This window comes from Suncus etruscus, chromosome 1 (genome assembly GCF_024139225.1).
Source record: "Suncus etruscus isolate mSunEtr1 chromosome 1, mSunEtr1.pri.cur, whole genome shotgun sequence".
Taxonomy (NCBI): Eukaryota; Metazoa; Chordata; class Mammalia; order Eulipotyphla; family Soricidae; genus Suncus; species Suncus etruscus.
Genome location: NC_064848.1, coordinates 120,964,443 through 120,989,314, shown reverse-complemented (window position 1 = coordinate 120,989,314; position 24,872 = coordinate 120,964,443). Strand labels below are relative to the sequence as shown.

General features: G+C 37.0%; 1 protein-coding gene across 1 annotated transcript in view; it reads left to right on the top strand.

The window, feature by feature from the left end:
• Positions 1-24,872, top strand: part of DOCK4 (dedicator of cytokinesis 4) — a 530,301-nt gene that overhangs the window by 194,838 nt on the left and 310,591 nt on the right. Inside the window, exon 2 of the mRNA XM_049782931.1 lies at positions 23,844-23,927. Coding sequence (XP_049638888.1) covers positions 23,844-23,927 — 84 coding nt within the window. The remainder of the gene's footprint in view (positions 1-23,843; positions 23,928-24,872) is intronic.

Genomic DNA, 24,872 nt, shown 5'->3' with positions numbered 1-24,872 from the left:
CATAGCCAGTAGGTAATCCCTGAGTGCCACCAAGTGTGCCCCCCCCCCAAAAAAAAAAAAAAACGAAACTAAAGTAAAGTTAGTTGCTATTTCCTGTCTTATGGGCTTGGAATCCGAAGGTTTGATAATTTAAACCACAGATTAGACTAGTCTTCAGAAATGTCTGACAATTACATTTCAAAAGGATGTAAATTCAAAAGTTCATTTCTTACAAGGCCAGTAGATGCAGGATGCAAAGCAGATGAAGGGCATCAAGAGCCTTAAACTGAGACATTTTTTTTAGGGGGAAATGGAGAGGTTTGGTTTTAATAATCAGAAATACTTGCTACTACTAAAGAATTATATAAAGCACATACTTTTCATTTTGATTTATATTAAGTACTTTTGACCTGTTATTTCTATTAGGATTCCACTCATATTAGGAAAATAACAATCATCTTTTGTTTTGGTATCTCTTGAAGTTAGAAAATTTTAAATATCCAATCTTATGGCAGAGAAATGATAATCAATTTAAAGGAGGGGAGAGTGAGTGTATTTAGGTTTTCTATTTTGATTAGATGTTGGTTAATTTGTCCTATTTCTTACCGTGTTTGTTATAATTGGTGCACTTGGTAGGGAGATGATAAACACTTGGATTTTTATATCTGTCCATTGTTTGAATGTTGAAAATCACAGTTCAATGTTGCTTGAATGTTGAATGTTACAATGCTGAAAAATTAAAGATGTTAGAGTAGGCAAATCTGCTACTCTAAAATTTTTGAAAAGATAAAAAGTACACAAATAACGATTAAACAAAAAGATCATAAAGCTCACAGGAAAACTTGGGAGTATCTTAACCTTTTGTTAAAAAAATATATATGTTTGTTTTTGTTTTTGGTTTTTTTTGTTTGTTTTCTGTTATTTTTTTTTGTTTGTTTGTTTTTTTGGTTTTTGGGTCATACCTGGCAGCGCTCAGGGGTTACTCCTGGTTCTATGCTCAGAAATCGCTCAAGGCAGGCTCAGGGGACCATATGGGATTCGAACCACCAACCTTCTACATGAAAAGCAAACGCCTTACTTCCATTCTATCTCTCATCCGGCCCCTGTTAAAAATATTGTTAGTTAACTATAAGTATGAATTGGAAGATCTGCCATGGGGGCAGAGTAATAGTAACAGGTAGTTAGGTCACTTTGCCTATGTAGCTGATCTGGGTTTAATTCCTGGCATCCATATGTTCCCTCATGGAACCCTTGCTAGGAGTGATTCCTGAGTGCAGAGCTAGGAGTAACCCCTGAGCATCACAGGATATTGCCCAAAACAAGTAACATCAACAACAATGACAAAACGTTTATATTTTTTTTGTTTATTTGTTTATATTTTTATTTGAATTTTACAGGTAGTAATTAAAGTTTTGTTTTGAGGCCACACAATAGTGCTCAGGGAACCAAGTGCCAGGGATCAAGTGCTGGCTTTTTGCAAGGCAAGTGCCTTACCTGCTATATTATCTCTTTTGCCATCAGGAAGAAAAATCACTGTCATTTTATTTCAGATTTTGTTATGAGAATCAAACTCAATACAAATTATGTTCATTAATGATCATAATTTGCAATGCAAGGTCTTCTAATGCCCAAAATATTAGCTTTTAGGCACATTTAATTTTTTTTGTTTTGTTTTGTTTTCTGGTTTTTGTTCTAATATTACAAACTTTTCAAATTCAGAATCTCAAAGCATCCTGTTGGAATCTTGATAGTTTATGATCAGTTCTTTTACCCATTCATTTATATTTAGTAATAGCAAAATTATTTATTTATATGGATAGCTTTTTTTGGAAGGGTGTCACACCCAGCAGTGCTCAGGGGTTTCTCTTGACTCTACACTCAAAAAATCCTCCTGGTAGGCTCAGGGGACCATATGGTTTGCCGGGATTCGAACCACCGTTCTTCTGTATGCAAGGCAAATGCCTTACCTCCATGCTACCTCTCCGGCCCCATATATATATATAGATTGCTTTTTATTGTTAGTAATTCCCTCTAGGGTTAAGATATCTTAAATCTTGCACTGCCGTTCATCCAGTCAACTGTGTTTCATCCTCACATCTCATAGTCCCTTGAGCACCACTTTGAGTAAGTTGGGAATAATCCCAAAGCACCACATATGTGTAACCTCTATATCCCAAGTAAATAAAATATCACTAAAAATACTTTGCACCTCGCTGTATTATAACTATGCAATATAATGAATTGTCAGTGCTTTATAAGGCATAGCTAACATAAAGTTGTTTTCATATGCTAAAACCAAGATGCATTTAATTATAGTCATTGCAAAAAGTAGAACCAGCCATATATTTATATATGTAAATATTTCTATGTAGGTGTAACATCTTCAAGTGATGCCTAGAAATTTGAATGTTTTTGTTTATTCGATGAATGTATCTTTTAAATTCCCACATGCCTTTGAAAAAACACATGCTATTTCAATTTGATTTTTGTATGTTGAGGTGATTTTGGAAGTTTTAGACAGTCTTTCCAAAAATAATGCACTTTGTGTGCTATCTGAAGTTTTATTTCCTCTATCTAATTTTATCATCTTTGGGCATTTATTATTTCACTCTGTTGGCTGGAATATTAAAGACGCTCAACTTTATACATCAGCCCCAAGGGAATTCAGATTGTCAGATTTAGTTCATGAACAGACTGAGTCACCTCCAGTAATGCTCAGAAAAATAAAAACAAAGGCAAAATTATCATTCAAACCAAAGAATTACAGTGGATGTATCATTTCTGATTAACATGTTGTGCAATAAATGAATGGTTTGGCCCTAATATCAGGCCTGTTGTCTGTTTTTGAAGATATTTTGGAAAATATCTCTAATTTGCCTGGCAAGTTTTATTGTAGAGAAGGAATGGGTAGATATCTCCAAATATTTTTAACTCTAGCCAAACAGGAATTTTTAATCTCTATGAAAACAGGAAGGCTGTTTAAATTGGCAGGACCCAATTTAATCTAATTTTTCCTATAAATAATGTAGTAATTTATTAATAGTGAATCCACATTTTATTTATTGTAGATAATATCTGCCACCAAAGGTTGAAATTCAGAGAGAGCAAAAGACATTGAAGGGAACCACTTAATTCATTTATAAAGTTTGGACAGATAAAAGGATATAGGGCATGATTTCTAGAGGAAGTTCACCCTCGAAAATTCCTGATGTTCATTTACAATTGATAACTGCTGAGTTGGTAATATTCATTTTTATCCTGATTCTATGATTTGGCTATTACAGTTTCATGAGTTTTGACTTAGCTCCTCATTAAAATCACAAAGATAAAGTAGTAGCATTTTCTTCTTCACATCTTTTAATTTAAAAAAAAATAGGCATTGTGGGGAAGCAAAGAACCTTCATAGAGTATTTATAAAGTGGAGAAAATCATTATAAACCACTTGAGCACCATAATCACAAATACTACTAGATGCCAATCTATCTACTTGAATAAAGCTTTCCCTGCAGTCAGTAATCTAGGCCTGAACATTCATGAGGCTGCCATCCTATCAGATCCCAGAGGATATGACTATTTGTTTCCTTAACTCCCTTGGTCAGTCAATTACTTAGTCTGTCCTGGTGCCTACGATTAGTATGGGGTTGAAATAATTGTTCCTGTTTTTCTAAGGTGGAGAAGAAATGATAAAAGAACAACCACATTGTATCATGATTATACAATCTGTGAGGGCATTGAGCAGTTGGATGTATCACCATTTGGAGACAAAAATGAGACATGGTGGCTTTCTTTGAGACTGAGTTTTTTTTCTTGGAGACAGATGGTGAAACTTGGTTGTGGGAAGAAGTTGGCTCATACAAATTTCCTTTCATTTGCCACAATCTTTTAAGCTCTCCTATAGTATATGTCCTCTGATAAAATACATTTCTTCTCTAATCTTCATTGCATGAGAACTCATGATTTCAACTCTTTATCGATGAATTAAGCTATTATGTGTAGCTTGAGAATCTGATTCTACATAACCAAATTATAAATTTTTCAAAACATAAATAATTTTTATGTTATAAATTTCCTGAAGTTTGTGCCATTGTCTCATTTAAGTATTAGTCAATAATTCTCTTTTTTTTTGGGGGGGGGGCACACCCGTTTGACACTCAGGGATTACTCCTGGCTATGCGCTCAGAAATCACTCCTGGCTTGGGGGGACCATATGGGACACCGGGGGATCGAACCGAAGTCTGTCCTACGCTAGCGCTTACAAGGCAGACACCTTACCTCTAGCGCCACCTTCCCGGTTCCGTCAATAATTCTCTTAAAATGTGTAACAGTATAATTACCAGTTGTGAGCATTGAGGCCTAAACTTTAAAACTAAAATAAATATTATTTTACAAATTTATTCAGGAGGCATTATTAAGGTTCTCTTGTAGAGCAGCATTTCTCAGCTGGGGCTCTATGGCCCCCTCTGAATCTCTAGCATATTCCAAGGGAGCTGCTGGTGGTAATTATGTAAATGAGAAGCCACACTAAGAAGTGGAAGTGAATAAAACAGATAAGTGGGGGCTAGATTTACAGTTATAGCAGGTAAGGAGTTTTTTTTGCACACAGCTGACCTGGGTTCAATTCCTGACATCCCATATGGTCCCCTGAGCCTTCCAGGAATAATTCCTGACTGCAAAGCCAGGAGTATTCCCTAATCATCACCAGATGTGGACTCCAAACAACAACAACAAAATAAAACAGAAAATTGATGAAGACAAGAAGCATTTGGATCAGTTTGAGAATTTCTACCCTAGAAAATTCTTTTTTTAGAGTCTTTTCAGGCCACTGATTTAAATCTTTCCAGAGACTTTCACAGATACAAATAGAAATATTATTGAATCTAGGTATCCTTTGTCCTGGACAGTGACAAATAAAATTAGCTCTCATAGGAGGATAGATTTAGTTATGAGATAAAAGAAATACTAAATTTTATTAAGATTACCTTATTAAGTTATTGATAATTGCTATAGGAATAGAATAGTTTAATTGAAACCTATAAACAGCTATATTTTGTAAATTATCTTGTCCAATTTATTGGTAAGTATTGGTTGAAACAGGTAAAGAGTTTGCTTTCATCAAAAATATATCATATTTTCTGGATTATAAGATGACTGGGTATATAAGATGACCCCCACTTTTCCTGTTAAAATATAGGTTTTCGGGCCCAGAGAGATAGCACAGCGGTGTTTGCCTTGCAAGCAGCCGATCCATTCCGGTGTCCCATATGGTCCCCCGTGCCTGCCAGGAGCTATTTCTGAGCAGACAGCCAGGAGTAACCCCTGAGCACCGCTGGGTGTGGCCCAAAAAACCAATTTTATATATATATATATATATATATATGTTTTCATTTAGTAGAAATAAAACCCAAAGTCAATGACAACAGAATTGATACCCAATCTACAACAGGCTATACACAGAGGGGAGCAGCTACATTAGAAGTCCAGGGGTCTATTTCTGAGCAGACAGCCAGGAGTAACCCCTGAGCACCGCTGGGTGTGGCCCAAAAAACCAATTATATACATATATATATATATATATATATATGTTTTCATTTAGTAGAAATAAAACCCAAAGTCAATGACAACAGAATTGATACCCAATCTACAACAGGCTATACACAGAGGGGAGCAGCTACATTAGAAGTCCAGGGGTCAAGTGAGCGAGATATGGGATGCATGCTGGGAATAGGGGTAGAGGGAGGACAACACTGGTGGTGGGAATGGCCCTGATTTATTGTCACTATGTACCTTAAATATTACTGTGAAAAATTCTTAAGTCACTTTGGTCACAATAAAAACTATTTAAAAAAATATAGAGGGTTTTGGCTATATTAACCGTATAACACTACCTCTCTTAATGCACACCAAATGGAAATTGAAAAACATAAGAGAAAAAGAATATAACCCTCAAAGGTTAACAGTATATATTTAATAAAGCTAGACTTTGGAGTGCCAACAATCATTTTATGTTTGTCATTTGTAGTGAGTGACCGTGATTTTTTAATTGTGATCTACATTGAGAGCAGGGAGAGGGCTCCTCCAAGAGCAGCTGGCTGGGGTGCAGTGATTAATAGGACAGCTAGAGGGAGACAGAGTGCCTCTTCTGTGTCCCATAAAGACTGAACAGAGGACTGGGCACCGGAAAGCCACATACCGCAGTTGGATGGGATGTGGCGCGGTTATTTAGTTCCTCTGTGTGCCCTAAAGGATAAATCAGGACAATCAGAGGACTGAGTGATGATGCCTGGCAGAGGGATGGAATGCGGTGGTAAGAAGGGGGGTGGATCACTCGTCCCTGAAGCTGGAATAAGTTTCAGCATGCCATCTACCAGTGTATAAGATGACCCCCGACCTTTAAGAAGTTTTTCATGGATTAAAAAGTCGTCTTATGGGGCCGGAGAGATAGCATGGAGGTAAGGCGTTTGTCTTTCATGCAGAAGGTCATCAGTTCCAATCCCGGTGTCTCATATGGTACCCCGTGCCTGCCAAGAGCAATTTCTGAGCATGGAGCCAGGAGTAACCCCTGAGCACTGCCGGGTATGACCCAAAAACCACCGAAAAAAAAAAGTAGTCTTATACACCAGAAAATATGGTACAGATGAAGTTTTAAGTTAAGATGATAGTAGTAGGGGCTGGATAGATAGTAGAGTAGGTTAGGCGCTTGCTTTATAAAGACCCAGGTTTGTTTCTTGGCATCACATATCATCTCTTGAGCCCACTATGAGTGATTACTGAATACAAGCCAAAAGTAATCGCTGAACTCGTTGGTTGTGGTGAAACAAAATAAAATGAAACCAAACAAAAACAAACAAAATGATAGTAGTAGCTAGGGCTGGAGAGATAACACAAAGGTTACCATATATGTCTAGAAACACATGATACCTGAACATTTTTTGTCTGCCCTGAGCACTTTCCAAGCCTGAAGCATTTAATGCATCCTAGGGTTTAATTCAGACATATGGGAGGGCCTCCAGGACTTCTGAGTATTACTTGGGAGCATCCTAACACCAATACCAAAAGAAAGGAATATCTAAGGAACTGGGGAGACAGCTCAGAGGTCTGGAGTGTGTGATGTGAATGTAGAGGCAAGAGTCTCATTCCTGCTTGCCACGTGAATTCTCTAATACTGCCACATAAGGCCCTGGGACCCCAGCCAGTGCTAACATGCCCAGGCAGTACTGCATCACTAGGTCCAGCATTCAACCATTTGGCCCATACACTTGGGATGAGTATGGCTGGGAGTGGCCCCTGGATGTTGCTTAGGACCCTCTCCTGCCTTGCACCCAGCCCCTAAACACAGTCAAAATGATCTAAGTAGTTCACCTATTAAATTGAAAATTGAGAAAAGAAAATGATACTGTTGTTCATTTTCTAAAAGAAAGTAAAGGTTACAGTTGAGGTTTTACTTTGTTTAATATCAGAAGTAATACCAGGAGTAGTTTAATATCTCCAGGATACCTTTCATAGTAATGATGATAATTTTGTTCTGCATGCCTAAGAAATCAAGACTAAAGCCATTGTGACATCTTCAGAGAGATCTGTTACAGATTTTGACTACAATTAATACAATCCAGATGTGTCTGGATAATCTGGGAAAAAAATCAACAACAGAGTTCAACTGACTAAGATTGCAGGCAGAGCTATTCATGGATGTTAAAACCTATGAAAACAGTATATTTGCATAGTGTCCAATTATCGCTCCACAAATACAAAGGAAAAATCCATAATTCTATAGTGGAGAAACTAATTTAGCAAAATTATCAATATAATATATTGATAATAATGAGACTCTGGCCCCTATCTCTTGATTACATATACTGAGCAGGGCATATCTTCACTTCTTTGGAATCTTTGCTAGTATTGCATATCATATACTTACTATTGAGAAAACATCTGGCCAATCTAATTTTTGAGAGAAAATCTGCAAAATACCTGGGCATCATTCATTAAAGTATCAAGGTCATAGAATATAAATACAGAGAAACTGTAATATAGGTGGAAACTTAAGATAGATGACAAGTAAATGGAATATGGATTCCTGGATTTGATTCTAAAATGAGGCAAAGGATATTAGGATTACAAAAGGGTAAAGCATTTGCTTTGTATACAGCCAATTTAGATTTGGTCTTCAGTATCATGCATGGACCCCTGATCACTCTGGGAGTGTTCCTTGAGTGTAGAACCAGGAGTAATCCCTGAAATAGCTCCAAAACAAAAACAAGGCTTTAAGCAGTTGGATATATAATTGCATATGTTCTTAGGATAATAAATAGTATATCAATATTATCTTTCTTTTACGTAAATATATTGCATTCATGAAAGATCTTAGCATGTGCTAAAGCTTAATTGGAGGGTATATCAGTCTTTTTAAATTTTATTTTATTAAACACCATGATTTACACAGTCATTTATAGTTGCGTTTTTCATATACAGTATTCCAGCACCAATCCCACCACTATTATCATTTCCTTCCACCAAGCTCCCAGGTTCCTCCCCTCTTATTCCATTCCCAGCCTGCCATCTTGACAGGCTGGTTGCTAACATTTGAGTCTCATGATTCAGAGTTGTTGGCTCTATAGTTTTGATGTTTAGTTCTATCATTCCTTAATATCATTGATATACTTGAATATCCCTGACCCTTCTCCATTTTTTTCTCATCAGTCTCCCCCTTTCCACTTGATTACTTTCCTTCTCCTCTCTATAATCTGTGTCCCAGGGTGATGTAGGCATCTTCCCTTTAAACCATTGCATTCTCTCATACAGCTATTCTAAAATCACATATTAATGATATCATCCTGTGTATATCAATTTAAATAAAGCTTGTAGTTAAAGTAATGTGTGTGCAACGGCATTGACATTTGAGGTTTTGTTGTACAAAGTACCTCACCTCACTGATACCAAAAAATGTATCAATTTTTTTTGCTTTTTTGTTAGTTTGTTTTTGTTTTTTAGGTCACACTCGGTGGCATTCAAGGTTACTTCTGGCTCTGAACTCAGAAGTCACTCCTGGCAGGCTCGGGGGACCATATGAGATGCGGGAATTCAAATGTGTGTTGGCTGCATGAAAGGCAAATGCCTTACCACTGTGCTATCTCCAGCCCCCAAAGTATCAGTTTTTATAGTATAAATTTTTATGCATCTGTAATTATTTCAGAATATTAAGACATGAAATAATTTTTCTCTTCATACAAGAATATTGGGACTACAGTACTGTTAGCTGTGTTAACAGTTTGTGCATACAATTAAAAATTACAAGAAACTATAAAACACAGCGATGTCAGTACCCTGGAATAGTTCTGTAGGGATTTTGTATGACTTGCAATCATGAAACTGAAATTTCGATCTTCTGCACTGTCCCACATGTCAAGTATGTTCTAGGATCATTAGAATCACCTGGACACATCAAAAGTGTATGACCTCTAGGCACTAAATTTCTGAATACCATAACTAAAGCATGCAACAGGTGAGCATTACAACTAAAATGTGCAAGCACTACAGCTAAGTTCCTTACTCCCAACCAGCACCACAACCAAGTGTGTGACCCTTGGTCACTGCAACAACACAACAACAAAGGGAAAGGAAGAGGAAGAAATAAAAACAAATAAAAGGAAAAAGAAACAACCAACCACAGAATTGTGGGGTTTGGTTTTGGTTTTTGGGCTCAGAAATTGCTCCCTGCTGGGGGGGCGGATTGGGACATATGAACCTAGGTTAGTCCTGGGTCAGCCATGTGACAGACAAATGCCCTACTGCTGTGCTATTGATCTGGCCCCAGTATTGTGTCTTATGGGAATCAAGAAATAAAGGAATTGTTTCTTTCTCAAGTTATATGAACTCAGAAAAACAGCTGTCACATCTTATATTCACAGTTGTATTTCCATTATTTGCTATATTATTGTCACATAGGAGGAAGGTTATCAGTGATGAAATAAAAGAATAAGCTATAACTGTTAATTTCATACATCTTATTTTCAGCTAGTATTTATTCCGGGATTATTTATTGTATAACACTGGCTAGGAGTTTTCCACTGTGTTGAGAATATAAAGGCATTTCAAACATGGAGGTAAAGCACACAATAAATGTTATAGGGAATAATAGAGGGAGGTACAGTGGAACTGGGGGTTTGGGTGGAGTAAGCTTTCCTGGAGAAAGATACTGAAGAGGAGAACGGAAATGGAATTGGATTGTGGGAAGGAACTGTGTGTGTGTGTGTGTGTGTGTGTGTGTGTGTGTGTGTGTGTGTGTGTGTATTTGAGCATAGAGTTTCAGTGTGCCCATTGAATGTGATGTGTAACGGACATTATTAGAAACATGCATAGTTTTCGAAAACTCTGAACTTTGATTCATTTATTTGTTGAATTTTAATTAACTACCTTTTTTCTAGAGAAATTGATTTTTCATGGCCAAAATAACTGTTTCCAGTATACCAGTCCAAACTATTGTTTGTTCAAAGTTAAAATTGGCTCAGTCATTAGAGCATAAGGAGGGAGCCATAAGCAATAGGAATGTAGCGTTTGATTCTGCTTATATGAGCATTATGTGCTTTGTAGATGACATTTAAACAGTACTCTTAAGTCACCATTGGTGATAGGAATATGAATTCAAATATGGGGAAAATATCTATGGATGGGAAAATGAGGAAAGTGCTTGCTTTTTTGGTAAAGTGGATAGTGATCAGAAATGAGAAGACTTTGAAGTTAAGTTGTAGAAAACTCAGAGATGGCTATGGTAGCACACTGGGTCTGGCCCATCTGGGAGGATTCTTGGGGTCAGACTGGGTAGGGTGGAGAAAGGTAGAGAATGTTGGGCCTGAGTTACCACTTTAGTCTTCAGTGCCATTTTATGAATTTTGCTCTTAAATATTTGGTGAGAGAAAGGTTAAACATAGCCAAAGAGGGTGTAACATTTTTTTCCTATCCCCTATGAATACAAAGCCAAACAGAACCCAAAAGTTAGGAACTTAATTGTGTGTTTCCCAAATTTCTCGTAATAATTTTCAGAATAATCATTTTATATTGTGAAAAGGCACTATGAATACATATATGTATGCATATATGCATTCCTTTTAGTTTTTATTTTACTTTGGTTTTTGAGTCTTATCTGGTAGTATCTGAGATTACTTGGCAGGACTGGGGAACAAAGTTGGGATTTCCACATATAAATATGTATTCAAATCTTTAGATAGGCTCTATTTCTCTAGCCCCTGTATTCTTTTTGGGGAGTGTGGGTAGACCACACCTTGTGCGGGTGCTCAGTCAGGGCTCACTCCTAACTCTGTGTTTAGAGATCACTCTTGGTAGAGTTAAAGAAAATATAGGGTGCTAGGATTTGCACCTGGTTCAGTGACATGTAAACTAAGTGTCCTATCTCCTATACTATAGCTCCTCATCCCCTCACCCTTATATTCTTTTAAAACCAAATGTTTGGTAAGTGTGATGATAGTATTTTTTATTTTGGGCCAAGTTTTCACTGAGATTGTAAGCAGAGTAGTGGTTGTATATCTTGACCACTTTTTTGGTCATGAAGGGCATGTTGTAATTTTTTTCTTCCTCATACTGTCGTCCCTTGGGAAAATAATGCGCATTGTCAACAGAGTGTATGTTAAAAGTTAAAGTATCTTCCTCATACTATCTCTCCTGAGTATGTTATGAAAATCTCTGAGTTCCCAAGGACTTTCTTTTTTTTACTTCTGTGTTATCATCAAGTGAATTAGCTTTTTGCCTTTTGAGTGTCTCAAGCTGTACATTTCTAGGTTTAGATAGCTAGTAATAATTTCTAAAAATAACTTTAATAGCATAGAATTTTTGCTATTTTAAATGCAAATTTTATTTTTGTTTAACAGATCAGACGTAATCTCTAAATTTCAGTGAAGTGGAGAGATAGCTCCACAGATTTGATTCATGGCTCTGTCTGGTTCCCTGGGTAACATTAAGTATGACAACCCCCAAAACAATATAAATACAAAAAATTTCTAGGTGGCAATAAAGCTGGAATAATACCAATCCATATTTACTTGCATTAAATGATTGCTGAGGTTAAACTCAGCTGAACCCTCTCCTTTGTCTACTGTTCCTCCTTTTGTTTGATCCTTATGACAAGTGTGTGAGATACACCAAACAAGTGATGTCACAGTTAGCATTGGAAAGATCATAGTCCACATAGTACATAGTAGTGAAGATAGATTTTAGGCTTCTATCTCTCTGTTTGACACTATTTTCTCTTCTAAATGCTGAGTTGCTTTTGAGATAATTATTTAACCTGAGTTTCTAAATGCCCTTCTTGCTGGTAGCTGTCAGAACAATAATCTTTTCTGTATTAAATTATTTTCAAATGTACTGATAGGTGGGAATAATAATTAGTTCTGAGTTTTATAGTTTGACCTTCAGTTGATCTTATAGCCATTTAGAAAAAGTTCATTTGTATTGTTAAGATCAAGGTGAAGAGTATGCTCACAACTTTGGGGAATCAGACTGGTTCATTTATTGCCACAATGACAGTGCTACAAATACATTTTCATGTGCAATAATTCCTTCCTGCTATTGCTCTTTGATTTCTTTGTTTTCTCTTTTTCATTTCTCTATCTCTAAAATATATTAAACTCCTGTGTCCTAGAAGATTAAAAATAATTCATAAACAATTTCATAAAACCCTTAGCACACAATATACATGTGACAATGTTACTTTCATTTTCTCTTGAAAAGAAATCTTTCAAGGGGCTGGAGAGATAGCATGGAGGTAAAGCGTTTGCCTTTCATGCAAGAGGTCATCGGTTCGAATCCCAGCGTCCCATATGGTCCCCTGTGCCTGCCAGGAGCAATTTCTGAGCATGGAGCCAGGAGTAACCCCTGAGCACTGCCGGGTGTGACCCAAAAACCACAAAAAAAAAAAAAAAAAAAAGAAATCTTTCAAGAATGAAATTTCCAGTGGTAAGTTTTGAAGCTAGTATAGACAGTGAACTTTCCAGAAATCAGGCTTAGTTGGAGATTAGCTTGCAGGATGTTTATCAGGGGATGTTTTTGAGATTCACACCTGTAGACAGTATTCTAGTATATGTGCTGCTGAAGCAAGCACCTGTAGACTTTCTTCTAAAGTTAGACTGGGCATAGGAATTTGACTGCAGGGGTTAGCGCAATTGCATTGTAAAGCTTGCCTTGGTCCAAAAACAAAAACAAGAAGTTGGCTGTACTGAAGACTTAAGAGACAGATTTGGGGGCCGGAGAGATAGCATGGAGGTAAGGCGTTTGCCTTTCATGCAGGAGGTCATCGGTTCGAATCCCGGCGTTCCATATGGTCCCCCGTGCCTGCCAGGAGCAATTTCTGAGCCTGGAGCCAGGAATAACCCCTGAGCACTGCCGGGTGTGACCCAAAACCACAAAAGAGAGAGAGAGAGAGAGAGAGAGAGAGAGAGAGAGAGAGAGAGAGAGAGAGAGAGAGAGAGAGAGAGAGAGAGAGAGAGACAGATTTGATCTTTTAAATGCTTCCAAGTTGACTCAAGTAGATATTTGAAAGCTAGGCCTTCTTATTCCCAACAATCCAGTCACTGGTTAAAGTCACCTGAAGAGAGGACAAGACTTTGAGTAACTTAATTCTTCCGTTGAGGCAGTCCTTGAAGAGGGCTGGCAGCCGAAGGTTGTCTTATCTAATAATTTCAGCAGCTGAGAGAATCAGTCACCTGTTTCTGATGGGAAAATGTTGAGATTACAACATCCACTATTCTTTATGTTTACCTTAAAGTTAGATGGTCATGATTTCAGTTAATTGAAGCACTGAAAGCCCAGTAAATGTAATAAGGTAGGAATTCTCTTAACTATTTTTTCATAATCAAGGTTAGTACTATATTTTCTGGTATTACTTTTTGTAATGTCAGGTATTTAGAAAAGTATATTATTCAGCTTATTTCTGATTTTCCAGTCAAAATTGAGCTATAGCACATAACTCAAGGACTGGTCATGGTAACTAGCATATTGATAGATGCATAGATATGTACCTTTTCTATATCTTTCCAGTGTATGTGTGCAAGGTGTGTGAGATAGTCCAATGCAGACCATTATCAGAATTGAGGCATAGCTTAATCACTTGGCCGCACTGAACATAGGAAGACAGTATTGCATTTTATATTTTCCTAGTAATTTCATGAGTTACAGTGTTTCCCTTCATTGTTCCCTTATTGTTGACAGTCATGCTGATTGCCAGCTGTGATCTGGAAGAAAAGTATATCCACTTGGTTCTGAACATCACCTTATGAGGAAAAAAACAAATAGAAGGAGAAAGATAGCTTGACAGTAGTGAACCATCGAAATATCCAAATGATTTCTTGTCATGTTCCACCCCAGACAATCATGATAAGGGTTGTCTTTGGTTAGGCTTGCCTCCAATTCTTTTTCTCCATGTTTAACTTCCCATACAGAATAATTTTTCTATATGCACAGAGGAAGTAATAGCCCTCCCCCCATCTTTCCCACAGCTCACCATTTCATGAAATACAGTCCCCGGACAGAATCTTTTGTCTGTGCTTCCTCCAGGCCTTGTTCCTGTTCTTCAGAAAGAATACTTATTTCTTCCTTCTCCATTTGTAGGCATACAGCATCCTCAAGCATACTGTTAGAAGTTGATAGTTAAGTGTACATCTATCCATGATAAGTCAGAGCCAAATGTATAATATGAAGTGAACTAGGGTAAAGAAGAGCCCATTTTAGAATACCCTGAGGAACAGAGCTCCTTTACAATGTCCACAAAATCACTATCTGCTTTCTCACTGCTTCTTAATTGTCAGCCTTGTGTGTCAAATAGCAGTAAGTGAAATTTTACAAGTGCATGCTTCCCTTGCAAGCAACTGGTACTGGTTTGATCCCCTCAGTGCACCTGATTCTCCATGCTGAACCAAATGAAAGCCCTGAGCACCACTAGGTATAGCCCTTAAATGAAAAAATGAAAAGTTTATTTAACTATCTACTCATAGCTCTACATATCCTGTGGATAGTTTTAGAACTTGAGAACAGCACTATATTTTGTATTGTAATTAGGCAGTTCACAAGTGACCTTGCAGGTCATGACCTGTGCCTAAGTTGGGAGACGCTTTTATTAGAAAGATGAAGCCATAACTCCAGCTTTGAGGGATGGTTTTTATTTTCCTTTGTGTCACAGGTGCAAAGCATTTTTATTTTTCTACATTATTTTCCATTCATCTTAGATTGTCAGCCCATAAAGGGCAAGGGCAGCATTTTCCAGGCATGAATTGAATTGTGGTGAGTAGATTCACTGTAAATATTATTTGGAAAGTGATGAATGATACGTTATTTTCTACACTATACATGGTTAACTTAAAATATTTGTTTTTTAAACATAATTTGTTTCTATTTTTTCTTTTAAATTCAGAATTCTGTGTTTCTCTCTTTTTTTAAAACAATAATTTATTCTGTTCATGAACAAGTAGTGCCATTGGAACTAAGAAATGAATTCCCATTTTAGGTTTAATTTACTTTCTTAAATTTAAATTTCGATTTTATTTTTTATTGAATCACCATACAGTCAAAATTTGTTCATGATTGCATTTCAGTTGTACTTTTTTGAGACATCCATTTGGTCAACAGTGTCCAGCGATGGCGAACCTATGGCACGTGTGCCAACTGTGGCACGAGAAGGCCTTGTAGCTGGCATGCGGGAAGATCTGCAATTAATAAATTTATAAAATTTATAAAGAGTTATTAAATCTTGTTATTAAGTTTTAATTGACATGCTTGGACTTTGAGGAAATTTTTTGATTTTTTGCGGCAGTTTGGGCACTCAGGCTCAAAAAGTTTAGCTTCACCTCAGAACCACTGGCTGAACAGGGTGGCAGACGCGTGCTCCAAGCTGGAAGGGAAAGACCTCATTCTCCATCCCTCCATCAGTCAACTTCTTCAGGGGCTGACTTGCAACATATCACTTTACCTTCTTTGAGCACTCAGTACTTGTCCATAGGGATCATTTCCTACTATCATTATCATAGTGGTCTTTTCTCTATTCTGTCTGTACTACCCCAATACCTGTGACAAATATACCATGGAGCAATCCTCCTGGCTTTGGGTATTATTTTCATACTATGTTCTTTTTCTATCCTACAAATGTGTGTCAATTATTCTGTGTCTATCCGTCTCTCTCTGACTCACTTTTATTCAGCAAGATATTTTCTGTCTATCCATGTATCATCAAATTTTATTGCTTCATTTTTTCCTAATAATTATTAGAACAATTAGTATTCCATTTTGTAAATGTACCATATATCACCTGTTCTCAGGAATGTGGATTGTTTTTATATTCTGGCTATTGGGGATAGGAGTGCAGAGGGCTTTTCTGCATTGTGCTTTTGGGTTCCTAGACTACATTCCCAGGAATGGTATTGTTGGGTTATATGGAACATCAATCCTACTTTTGTGAGGATTGTCCATATTGTTTTCTAAAAAGGTGGACCCAGTTGACATTCCCACCAGTAATGAATGAGGGTTCTTCTTTCCCCATATCCGCACCAGCACTGCTTGTTGTTTTTTGTGATAAGTGCCATTCTCTGGAATTTCTTATTTTAATTCACATTTCATTGATGATTTAGTGATGCAGGGCATTTTTTCATATTCTTTTGTATTTTCTTTTTTTAGGGTTTTTTTTTGGGGGGGGCACATTCGATGACACTCAGGGGGTACTCCTGGCTATGCGCTCAGAAATTGCTCCTGTCTTGGGGGACCATATGGGATGTCAGGGGATCGAATGCAGTTCATCAAAGGCTAGCACGCACAAGGCAGATGCTTACTGCTTGCACCACCACTCCGGTCCCTGAATTACCTTCTTTGAGGAAGTTTCTGTTCATTTCCTCCCCATTTTTTGATGGGGTTGGATTTTTTTTTTAAAGTTTTACCAATGCTTTATGTATTTTGACTACCATCCTTTTATTGGATAATTGATGGGAAAATAATTTCTCCTAGTCTGTGAACTGTCCTTTTATATTTTTTATTTTTTTCCTTTGGATACAGAAGCTTCTTAATTTAATGCAGTGTCATTTGTTTATGCTTGCTTCCACTTGCTTGGTCAATGGTGTCACCTTTAAAGAAGACTCTAGTTTAAATATCATAGAGATATCTGCTTATGTTTTTCTCTATGTTTCTTATGTTTCAGGTCAGATACTGAAGTCTTTAATGCACTTTGATTTGATTTATGATTGGTGTCAAGAGGGGTTTAAGTTCATTTTTCTGCATGTGGCTGCCCAGCTTTTCAGCACCAAAGCTTTTCTTGCCCTACTTCATATTTTTTGCTTCTTTATTGACTGTTAATTGACCATACACTTGAGGGTTTGACAGTCACTTAATTGATAATAAGTTGTTAATTGGCATTGAATTGATATTATATAAAGGAATATCATTATAAGAGAAACATTTGTGGCCTGATTTATAACTTCTTAACACTTTTAGTTCAAACATCACACACACACACACACACACACACACACACACACACACACACACACACACACATACACACATATTTTGGGTTTGGGGGCCACACCTTGCAGTACTCTGGAGCTACTTATCTATATGCCCTTAGGGATCACTTTCTTCTGATATGTGGGTAACTGTCATGCTGGAGATTAAATCTCCCATATACAATAAAGCGATCAAGTAACCAGCATAGAGCTATCTCTGTGCCCCATTATAAATATTTTAGGGCTTACCTATATGCTTACTTATCTGAATAAATATTTACCACGTAGAGATGATGAGCAGAGATGAATGCAGTTTTTATGTGTTTTTAAAGCTTTATTTCTTGGTATATATTTTTTTCTGGTTTTTGGGTCACACTGGCAGTCTACGTAATTTACGTTAATTTATTGGTTACAAACAAGAATAGAAAATAAAGGACTCATGAAGCATTTATTCATGTTTAGTAAACCTCAGTATTTGGTGAAAATGTCCTTGGACAGATCCACTGAGGTATTTTGTATAAAGACACAAATACTATTTTTAAAATAAGGGACAAAATGCATTTTCAATTATAGCTTTGTTTCATGCAAAAAAAATCCTTGGAAGAATGAATTTAATTAGAAAGTCGAATGCAAAATAAATTGTAGCTTAACTGTGTTTTATATAAATGCTGATTGAGATTTTCTGAATACCTGTGCTGTCTTTGAAACTTTGCTATTTAAACCAATGTTCCTTAGTTTTTGATATTACCTGCTACCACGAATAAACATAACTGGTAATGTCTTCAGGTTTTTAGTTGTTTTGCTTAGAAATACTTTCCAGTTTCAACTTTTATTTTCATAACCTGAAGCATAAATAATATAGCATTCATGCATCCATTTATGAGATTAGTGGTCCGCAAAGTAGAATTACTTGTGTAATTCAAAGTTGAAGCTGGCTTGCCATTCTAAAACCTCAAGATCAAAGTTGTGACTTGACCTACTCTCCAATATGTTCTCAAGTTGAAGGACATATAATAAAGTAATGACATAATAAAGGAATATCTTTTACAGTTTGGTTGTGTCAAAGTGCTCTTGGGACAAAGATAAAAGAGTTATTAGTTCCATTTTGATTTTAAGACAGAGAAAATGATGAATAGCATCAAGGAATCGTAAGAACCAACCTTGATGGTAGACCTGAAACTAGTGCTTCATTGCAACATCCAGTATTGAAGTCATAGGGAGCTGCTTCCCCAAAAGAAATAATAGTCATTAAAGTCCTGAGGCCTCTATGAAAGGAACTTGAAATTGGGGCATACTAAGCAATGTCTGTATAGGGAGGTAAAGGTGGGATTGGGAAAAATCTCAAGAGAGTATAAGGCCTTTCCCTTCAATTTTATCAGCTGGCCTTTGCAGGTGGTGTCTCTGTTCATTTTTTTATTTACAACACAGGCAGTGACTAAAACCCAAAGTAGTCTGATTCAGGAAAACAGTTCATCAGAATGTGTTGCATCATGTCACTGCTGAGCCAAAACAGTCTTATCTTTCTCTCAAGACAGAGGGTTGCATGGGACCTTTCAGTTTACCTTGTTGGGTGCTTTTGTTTTACAGAGGAAGCAGCTGAAATCCAGTGAGTCTAAAGGAATTATTTGTTGACTTTATTTAATAATTAACCATTTATGTAGTTGAAAAATAAAATCAGAATTTATATGCATAGTCTGCTTGAGTAAGAAATGAGATGATTCACAGTTATGATCCAAACTGTCATCTCTGTTTTTTTTTAATATTTTTTTTATTTAAACACCTTGATTACATACATGATTGTGTTTGGGTTTCAGTCATAACAACTCCTGTGAAAGAATGTGTTTTCACAGGTAATATAGTGTGGTTCTTAAAATTTTGAGTGCCCTCTTAAAAATAGTATTGCCAGCCATAAAAGAATTTGATTGTTTAAAACTGGAACATTTAACAGTAATGACAATATCCTCATTCATTATTTATTGAGCTCAGAGTTGTGCTCTACTGAACTGGGAATGTATGTAGTGGGAATGAAAATCAACTAACTCCTAATTACCAGTTTGTTACAGGTTATGGTGTGTATATGTGATGGAGTGATAAATGGTATTTACTTCATACCATAGGACTGAGGGATATGTTCTAGCAAGGCTGCCCCATGAAATGACCACTGAACCCATATCCATAAGATGAATATTACAAGGAGGAAAAGAATAGTAAACCTTCTAGGGAGTTATGGCTGAGAATTGCAGCATAAAACCAGACATAAGATCAAAATCATACTTGTTGAAGTACTGATTTTTACATTATTCTCATAACTTTGATGTACTGAAGAGGAAGATAAGATAGATCTATTGGGAGACTGCGTGAGAAGGCCATGCAAGAATGGAGAAGAAGGCTGTTGTACAATGGGAGTCAGATGCTGAGAAATGGATGTTAACTGGAGATTGATTGACTATGTGATTTAATATGTGGATGACAGTTGATATAAGTGACCCTTGAGTTTCTGGCTTATATCAAATATATGGATAGGAAGGAGGGCTAATAGTAGAAGACTAAATTTAGGGGGCTGGAGAAATAGCCCAGAGGCAGGGCATTTACCTTGCACATGGCCAACACAGGACAGACACCGGTTTGATTCCCGGCATCCCATATGGTCCTCTCAGCCTGCCAGGGGCAATCTCTGAGCACAGAGCCAGGAGTAATCTCTGAGCACTGCTGGGTATGCCATTCCTTACCAAAGACTAAATTTATAGAGTAACAAGGTTTGTGATTGGAAGAGAGAGGCAAGTCATGAATAGGTGAGAAAGTCTTAGAGGAACTCTTTTCAGAAAAGGAGAATATATATAAATGGGGTAAAGAGAGAAAGCATGATTTAAACTATTGAAAAATGTATTAAAAAACTAGAATATGGGGCCAGAGAGATAGCATGGAGGTAAGATGTTTGCCTTTCATGCAGAAGGTCGGTGGTTCAAATCCCATCATCCCATATGGTACCCTCAGCCTGCCAGGAGCGATTTCTGAGCATAGAACCAGGATTAACCCCTGAGCGCTGCAGGTTTTGACCCAAAATAAAAGAGACTAGCATATACCAGGATAAAAATTATTTTAGATTAAGCCTCACTTAATGTCATTATCTTTTGTAGTTAGCACAGTTATCTGCTGACATGATAGCTATTATAAGATGTTTGTGGCCACCAGAATCACAGAAGTGAGTGGTAAGATTGAGTTTCAAATGCATGACTTATCGAGCTAAGTTTAATGTTCATTTTCTCCACATAGTTTTTATACTTCAGGATCTAAAAACTGGAGACTTGGCTGAATACTAGACTTTATGAAGAGTAATAAGATAGGAAGAAATTCTAGAGAAGATGGCTACGGATGTGAGAGAATCAGTAGGAGATTCAAGATATGATAGAATCCTGAAGTTGTTATAAATGGGGGCAATCAGCAGACTAGTGTCTTGAGTAAGGTATTTTCAGAGCACAGTGCAGGGGACAGGTGAAGAAATAAAATACATGAATGATACTGCTATGTTCAGAAAAGAAAAATGGCTATGAATGAGCAACAACCAGTGGAAAGGTATTGATGGAAACTGCTAGTTTTGTCTTCTCAGAGAATGGAAAATATTTGATGAATGGTAAGAATAAGTATTCTGATTAGGAGGCCATGCCCTTAGACCTGTAATAGAATAATCTATAGCATAGAACCAAGAAGGTAGTGAGAGATTACAATAATTTCATGAATGTAGGAAAACAACTCAAGGTATTAGCTTGTGTTGAAGTCATTTAAATTGTAATCAAAGTACCATCTGTTGAGTTGTTGAACCTTTGCAAGAACAGGTCTCTGAAAGTGATATGCAGTAATCTGTCACGCTATTCAGTCCCTCGATTGTTTTCTGAATAAACATATTTTAACACTTTAGTATGAGGCCATATGGTATTTATGAACATAGCTAGAAAATGACATTGTCTGAAATGTTCTAACTTGGTTAGTCTGCAGTTATTTTCTTCCATTTCTTGTTTTTGGTTTGTGTTTTTTTTTATTTTGTCTTGTTCTTTTATCATTAATGTTAGTTTTGTTTTGTTTAGAGATTACAGGAGGACTCTGACTTCTCTAAAAGTTCATAATTTATTGATATGTTTTGATTTTTGACAGATTTGTATTGCTTCCAATTTATAAATTAGATTCATAGCACTGGCAATTATCTGTTTGGTAGATTGGGATTATTTTTAAATATCACTTACTGAAACATAATTACAAATTTTACAAACAATAATTTTGTCTTTTGAAAATCATAAGTGGAGCTGGAGCAATATCACAGTGGGTAGGGTGGTTTGCCTTGTATGTGGCCAACCCAGGTTCGATCCTTAGCATCTCATATGGTCCCCTTGAGCCTGACAGGTGTGACTTCTGTATGCAGAGCCATAAGTAACCTGAGCGCTGCCAGGTGTGGTCCAAAAACCAAAAAGAAAAAAATAATGCAAAGTATTTCTTGTCATTTTATTATGTGATTTGCAAGTTGATTTATACACACATTGCCTTTAAATAGATATTGTTCTTCTCTTTCCAGGGATTGAGGAACATTTTTATCCATTTTTGTCTTATTATACTGTAAGGAATCACTATACTTCATTATTTCTATAGCTCCTTCAATTGCCCAGGAATGACTAAATGATACATACCTGCTGTACTATCTCTCCAGTCCTTAACCATGTATTTTTAAGATGCTGAATTTGCTAAATTAATGGTTAAAATATACTGCCTTCAATATTGTTATTGAAACCAATATCTCAAAGGAAAGGGGGGGGAAAGGAGAGAAAGAGGGGAAAGAGAGAGATAATATCTGCCACAGAGGCAGACACTTTTTGTATTACATCCTGCCCACTCACAGCTGCAAAATATTTCAAGAACCTGTTATTCTATCATTACTAGGTAGGGATAAATTGTGGCCCTTCCACTCCTCCTGTTTACATGATATAAGAGCTAAAGCATATGAGAAAGCTATGATAGCTATGTGTATGGTTCAAGGGGAGGGATACAATGATTACTAAATAAGATGGTAGTATTGATTACTACATAGGAAGACTGCTTTTAGGCTATAAGTAGGGCTAGGTCCTGGGAAAATAGTAGTGAGCAAATAGACTCACCCCTTTATAAGAGAATGCAATCTAGAGAAACGAATCTTCTCTGCTCAGCATAACAGAAAGATAATAAGCTTAATGATAACTAACAACCATATTCTTTATATTGAGAACCTATTTATTAGCTATTATGTCCCCAGAGCCTATATGCAAAGTGAATATAGCAACAAATAAGAGTTGCTCATGATTTAGTTTCAGTCTCCTCTCCCTCTCCCCTGCCTGCCTCTGTGGCAGACATTCTCTCTCTCTCTTTCTTTCTCTCTCTCCCTCTCTCTCTCTCACTCTCACTCTCTCTCTCACACACATACACTCTCTCATCTATATCAGTCTGTCTATCTATTCCTCTTTCCTTTCAGATATTGGTTTCAATAACAATATTGCAGGCAGTATCTTTATTCACTTGTGACTAATCAACATTCTTGATATTTTGACCATGGCTTTAGCAGATTCAGCATCTTAGAAATACATTGTCATGGGTCATAGGTCAGAAAGATAGTACAACAAATGAGGCACTTGCCATGTATGTGATCAACAAGAGTTTGATAACCAGCATCCCACATGGTCCACAAGCACCACCAACAGAAATTATTGAGTGCAGGGCCAGAGAGAGAGCACAGCAGTAGGGTGTTTGCCTTGGACACAGCTGATCCAGGAAGGATGGTGGTTCCATTCCTGTCATCTCATATGGTCCCCCATGTATGCCAAGAGCACTTTCTTTTTTGTTTGTTTTTTTGTTTGTTTGTTTTGTTTTGTTTGGGCCACACCCATTTGATGCTCAGGCTAAACGCTCAGAAATTGCCCCTGGCTTGTGGGGGGACCATATGGGAAGCTGGGGGATTGAACTGTGGTCCTTCCTTGGCTAGCGCTTGCAAGGCAGACACACCTTACCTCTAGTGCCACCTCGCCGGCCTCCAAGAGCACTTTCTGAGTACAGAGCCAGGAGTAAACCCTGAGCGCCACTGTGTAAAAAAATTATTGAGTGCAGAGCCAGAAGTAACCCCTGAGTTTTGCCAGATGTCCCCCCCCACCCATAAAACATATAATACTTTTAACCGGGAAGTCAGAAAGTCATAAACTTAATATTGATTTGTGACATATTTATATAAAATTGAAGTATGGAAGCAGGTATTAGTATCTCTTTCATCTTCATTACATTCATTTTTTCTAGTCAGTGGTCTTTAATATTAACCTGTAGAACTGACTATACTAATTGTATTTATAGACTCTCTGTCTTTTCTTACAGTTATTGCCAGTTTTCGAGGAACTGTCCCCTATGGCCTGTCATTGGAAATTGGCGACACAGTTCAGATTCTGGAGAAGTGTGATGGTAAGTCAATTAGTAGTGTTTGAAGTTGTATGATGAACCTAAAGTTTACAGATTATGTTTTCTATACCATATTAATCTCCAGAATTTTTTCTAGTAAAAACAAATAATTTTTAACAATACATGTCTTGTAATATCTTGATATTTTAAATGCATGGCTTTTGGTGTGGGCACACTCTGCGGCGCTTAGGGGTTACTCCTAGCTCTGCACTCAGAAATTGCTCCTGGCAGGCTCAGGGGACCATATGGGATGCATTCAGGATTCGAAACCCTGTTCGTCCTGAATCAGCTACGTGCCATGCAAACGCCCTACCGCTGAGCTATTTCTCCAGTCCCCAGGTGCATGGCAATTTTTACTAGTATTGTCTTATGTCCCTTGATGCATTATTTTTTCAGACTGATTTTTCTTTCTTTGAGCACTTTATTTTACCATATATTTATTTATATTTGTGTGTGGGCCTCACCAGATGATTATTGGGGTAGGGAGAAGAGGGTTGCTCCTGGCTTAGTGTTTGAGGATTTGTCCTGGAGATGCTCTGAGGACTCTCTGGTACTGGGAATAGAACCTGGGCCTTTGGCAAGTAAAGTATGCTTTATGTCTTAATTTATTTCACCCTCTCAATTTCTACAGTATATTCTTTTAGAAAAACTTGTGAGGAACTAAAATTCAAAGCCCAAATAACTCATCTGAAAATTAAACTTGATAGAATATTTCTTACATAGTAAAACAGTATCTTATCAGTAAGCAAAATTATTTTTGCAATGAAATGATAATTAAAAATGTATAAGAGTTATATAATAATCATATATAGACTAGAGTACCAATTTTACTTGCTTTAAATTATGGAAAAATTATGTTCTCTTTTTTTTTTTTTGGGGGTCACACCTGGCAGTGCTCAGGGGTTATTTCTGGCTCCAGGCTCAGAAATTGCCCCTGGCAGGCACAGG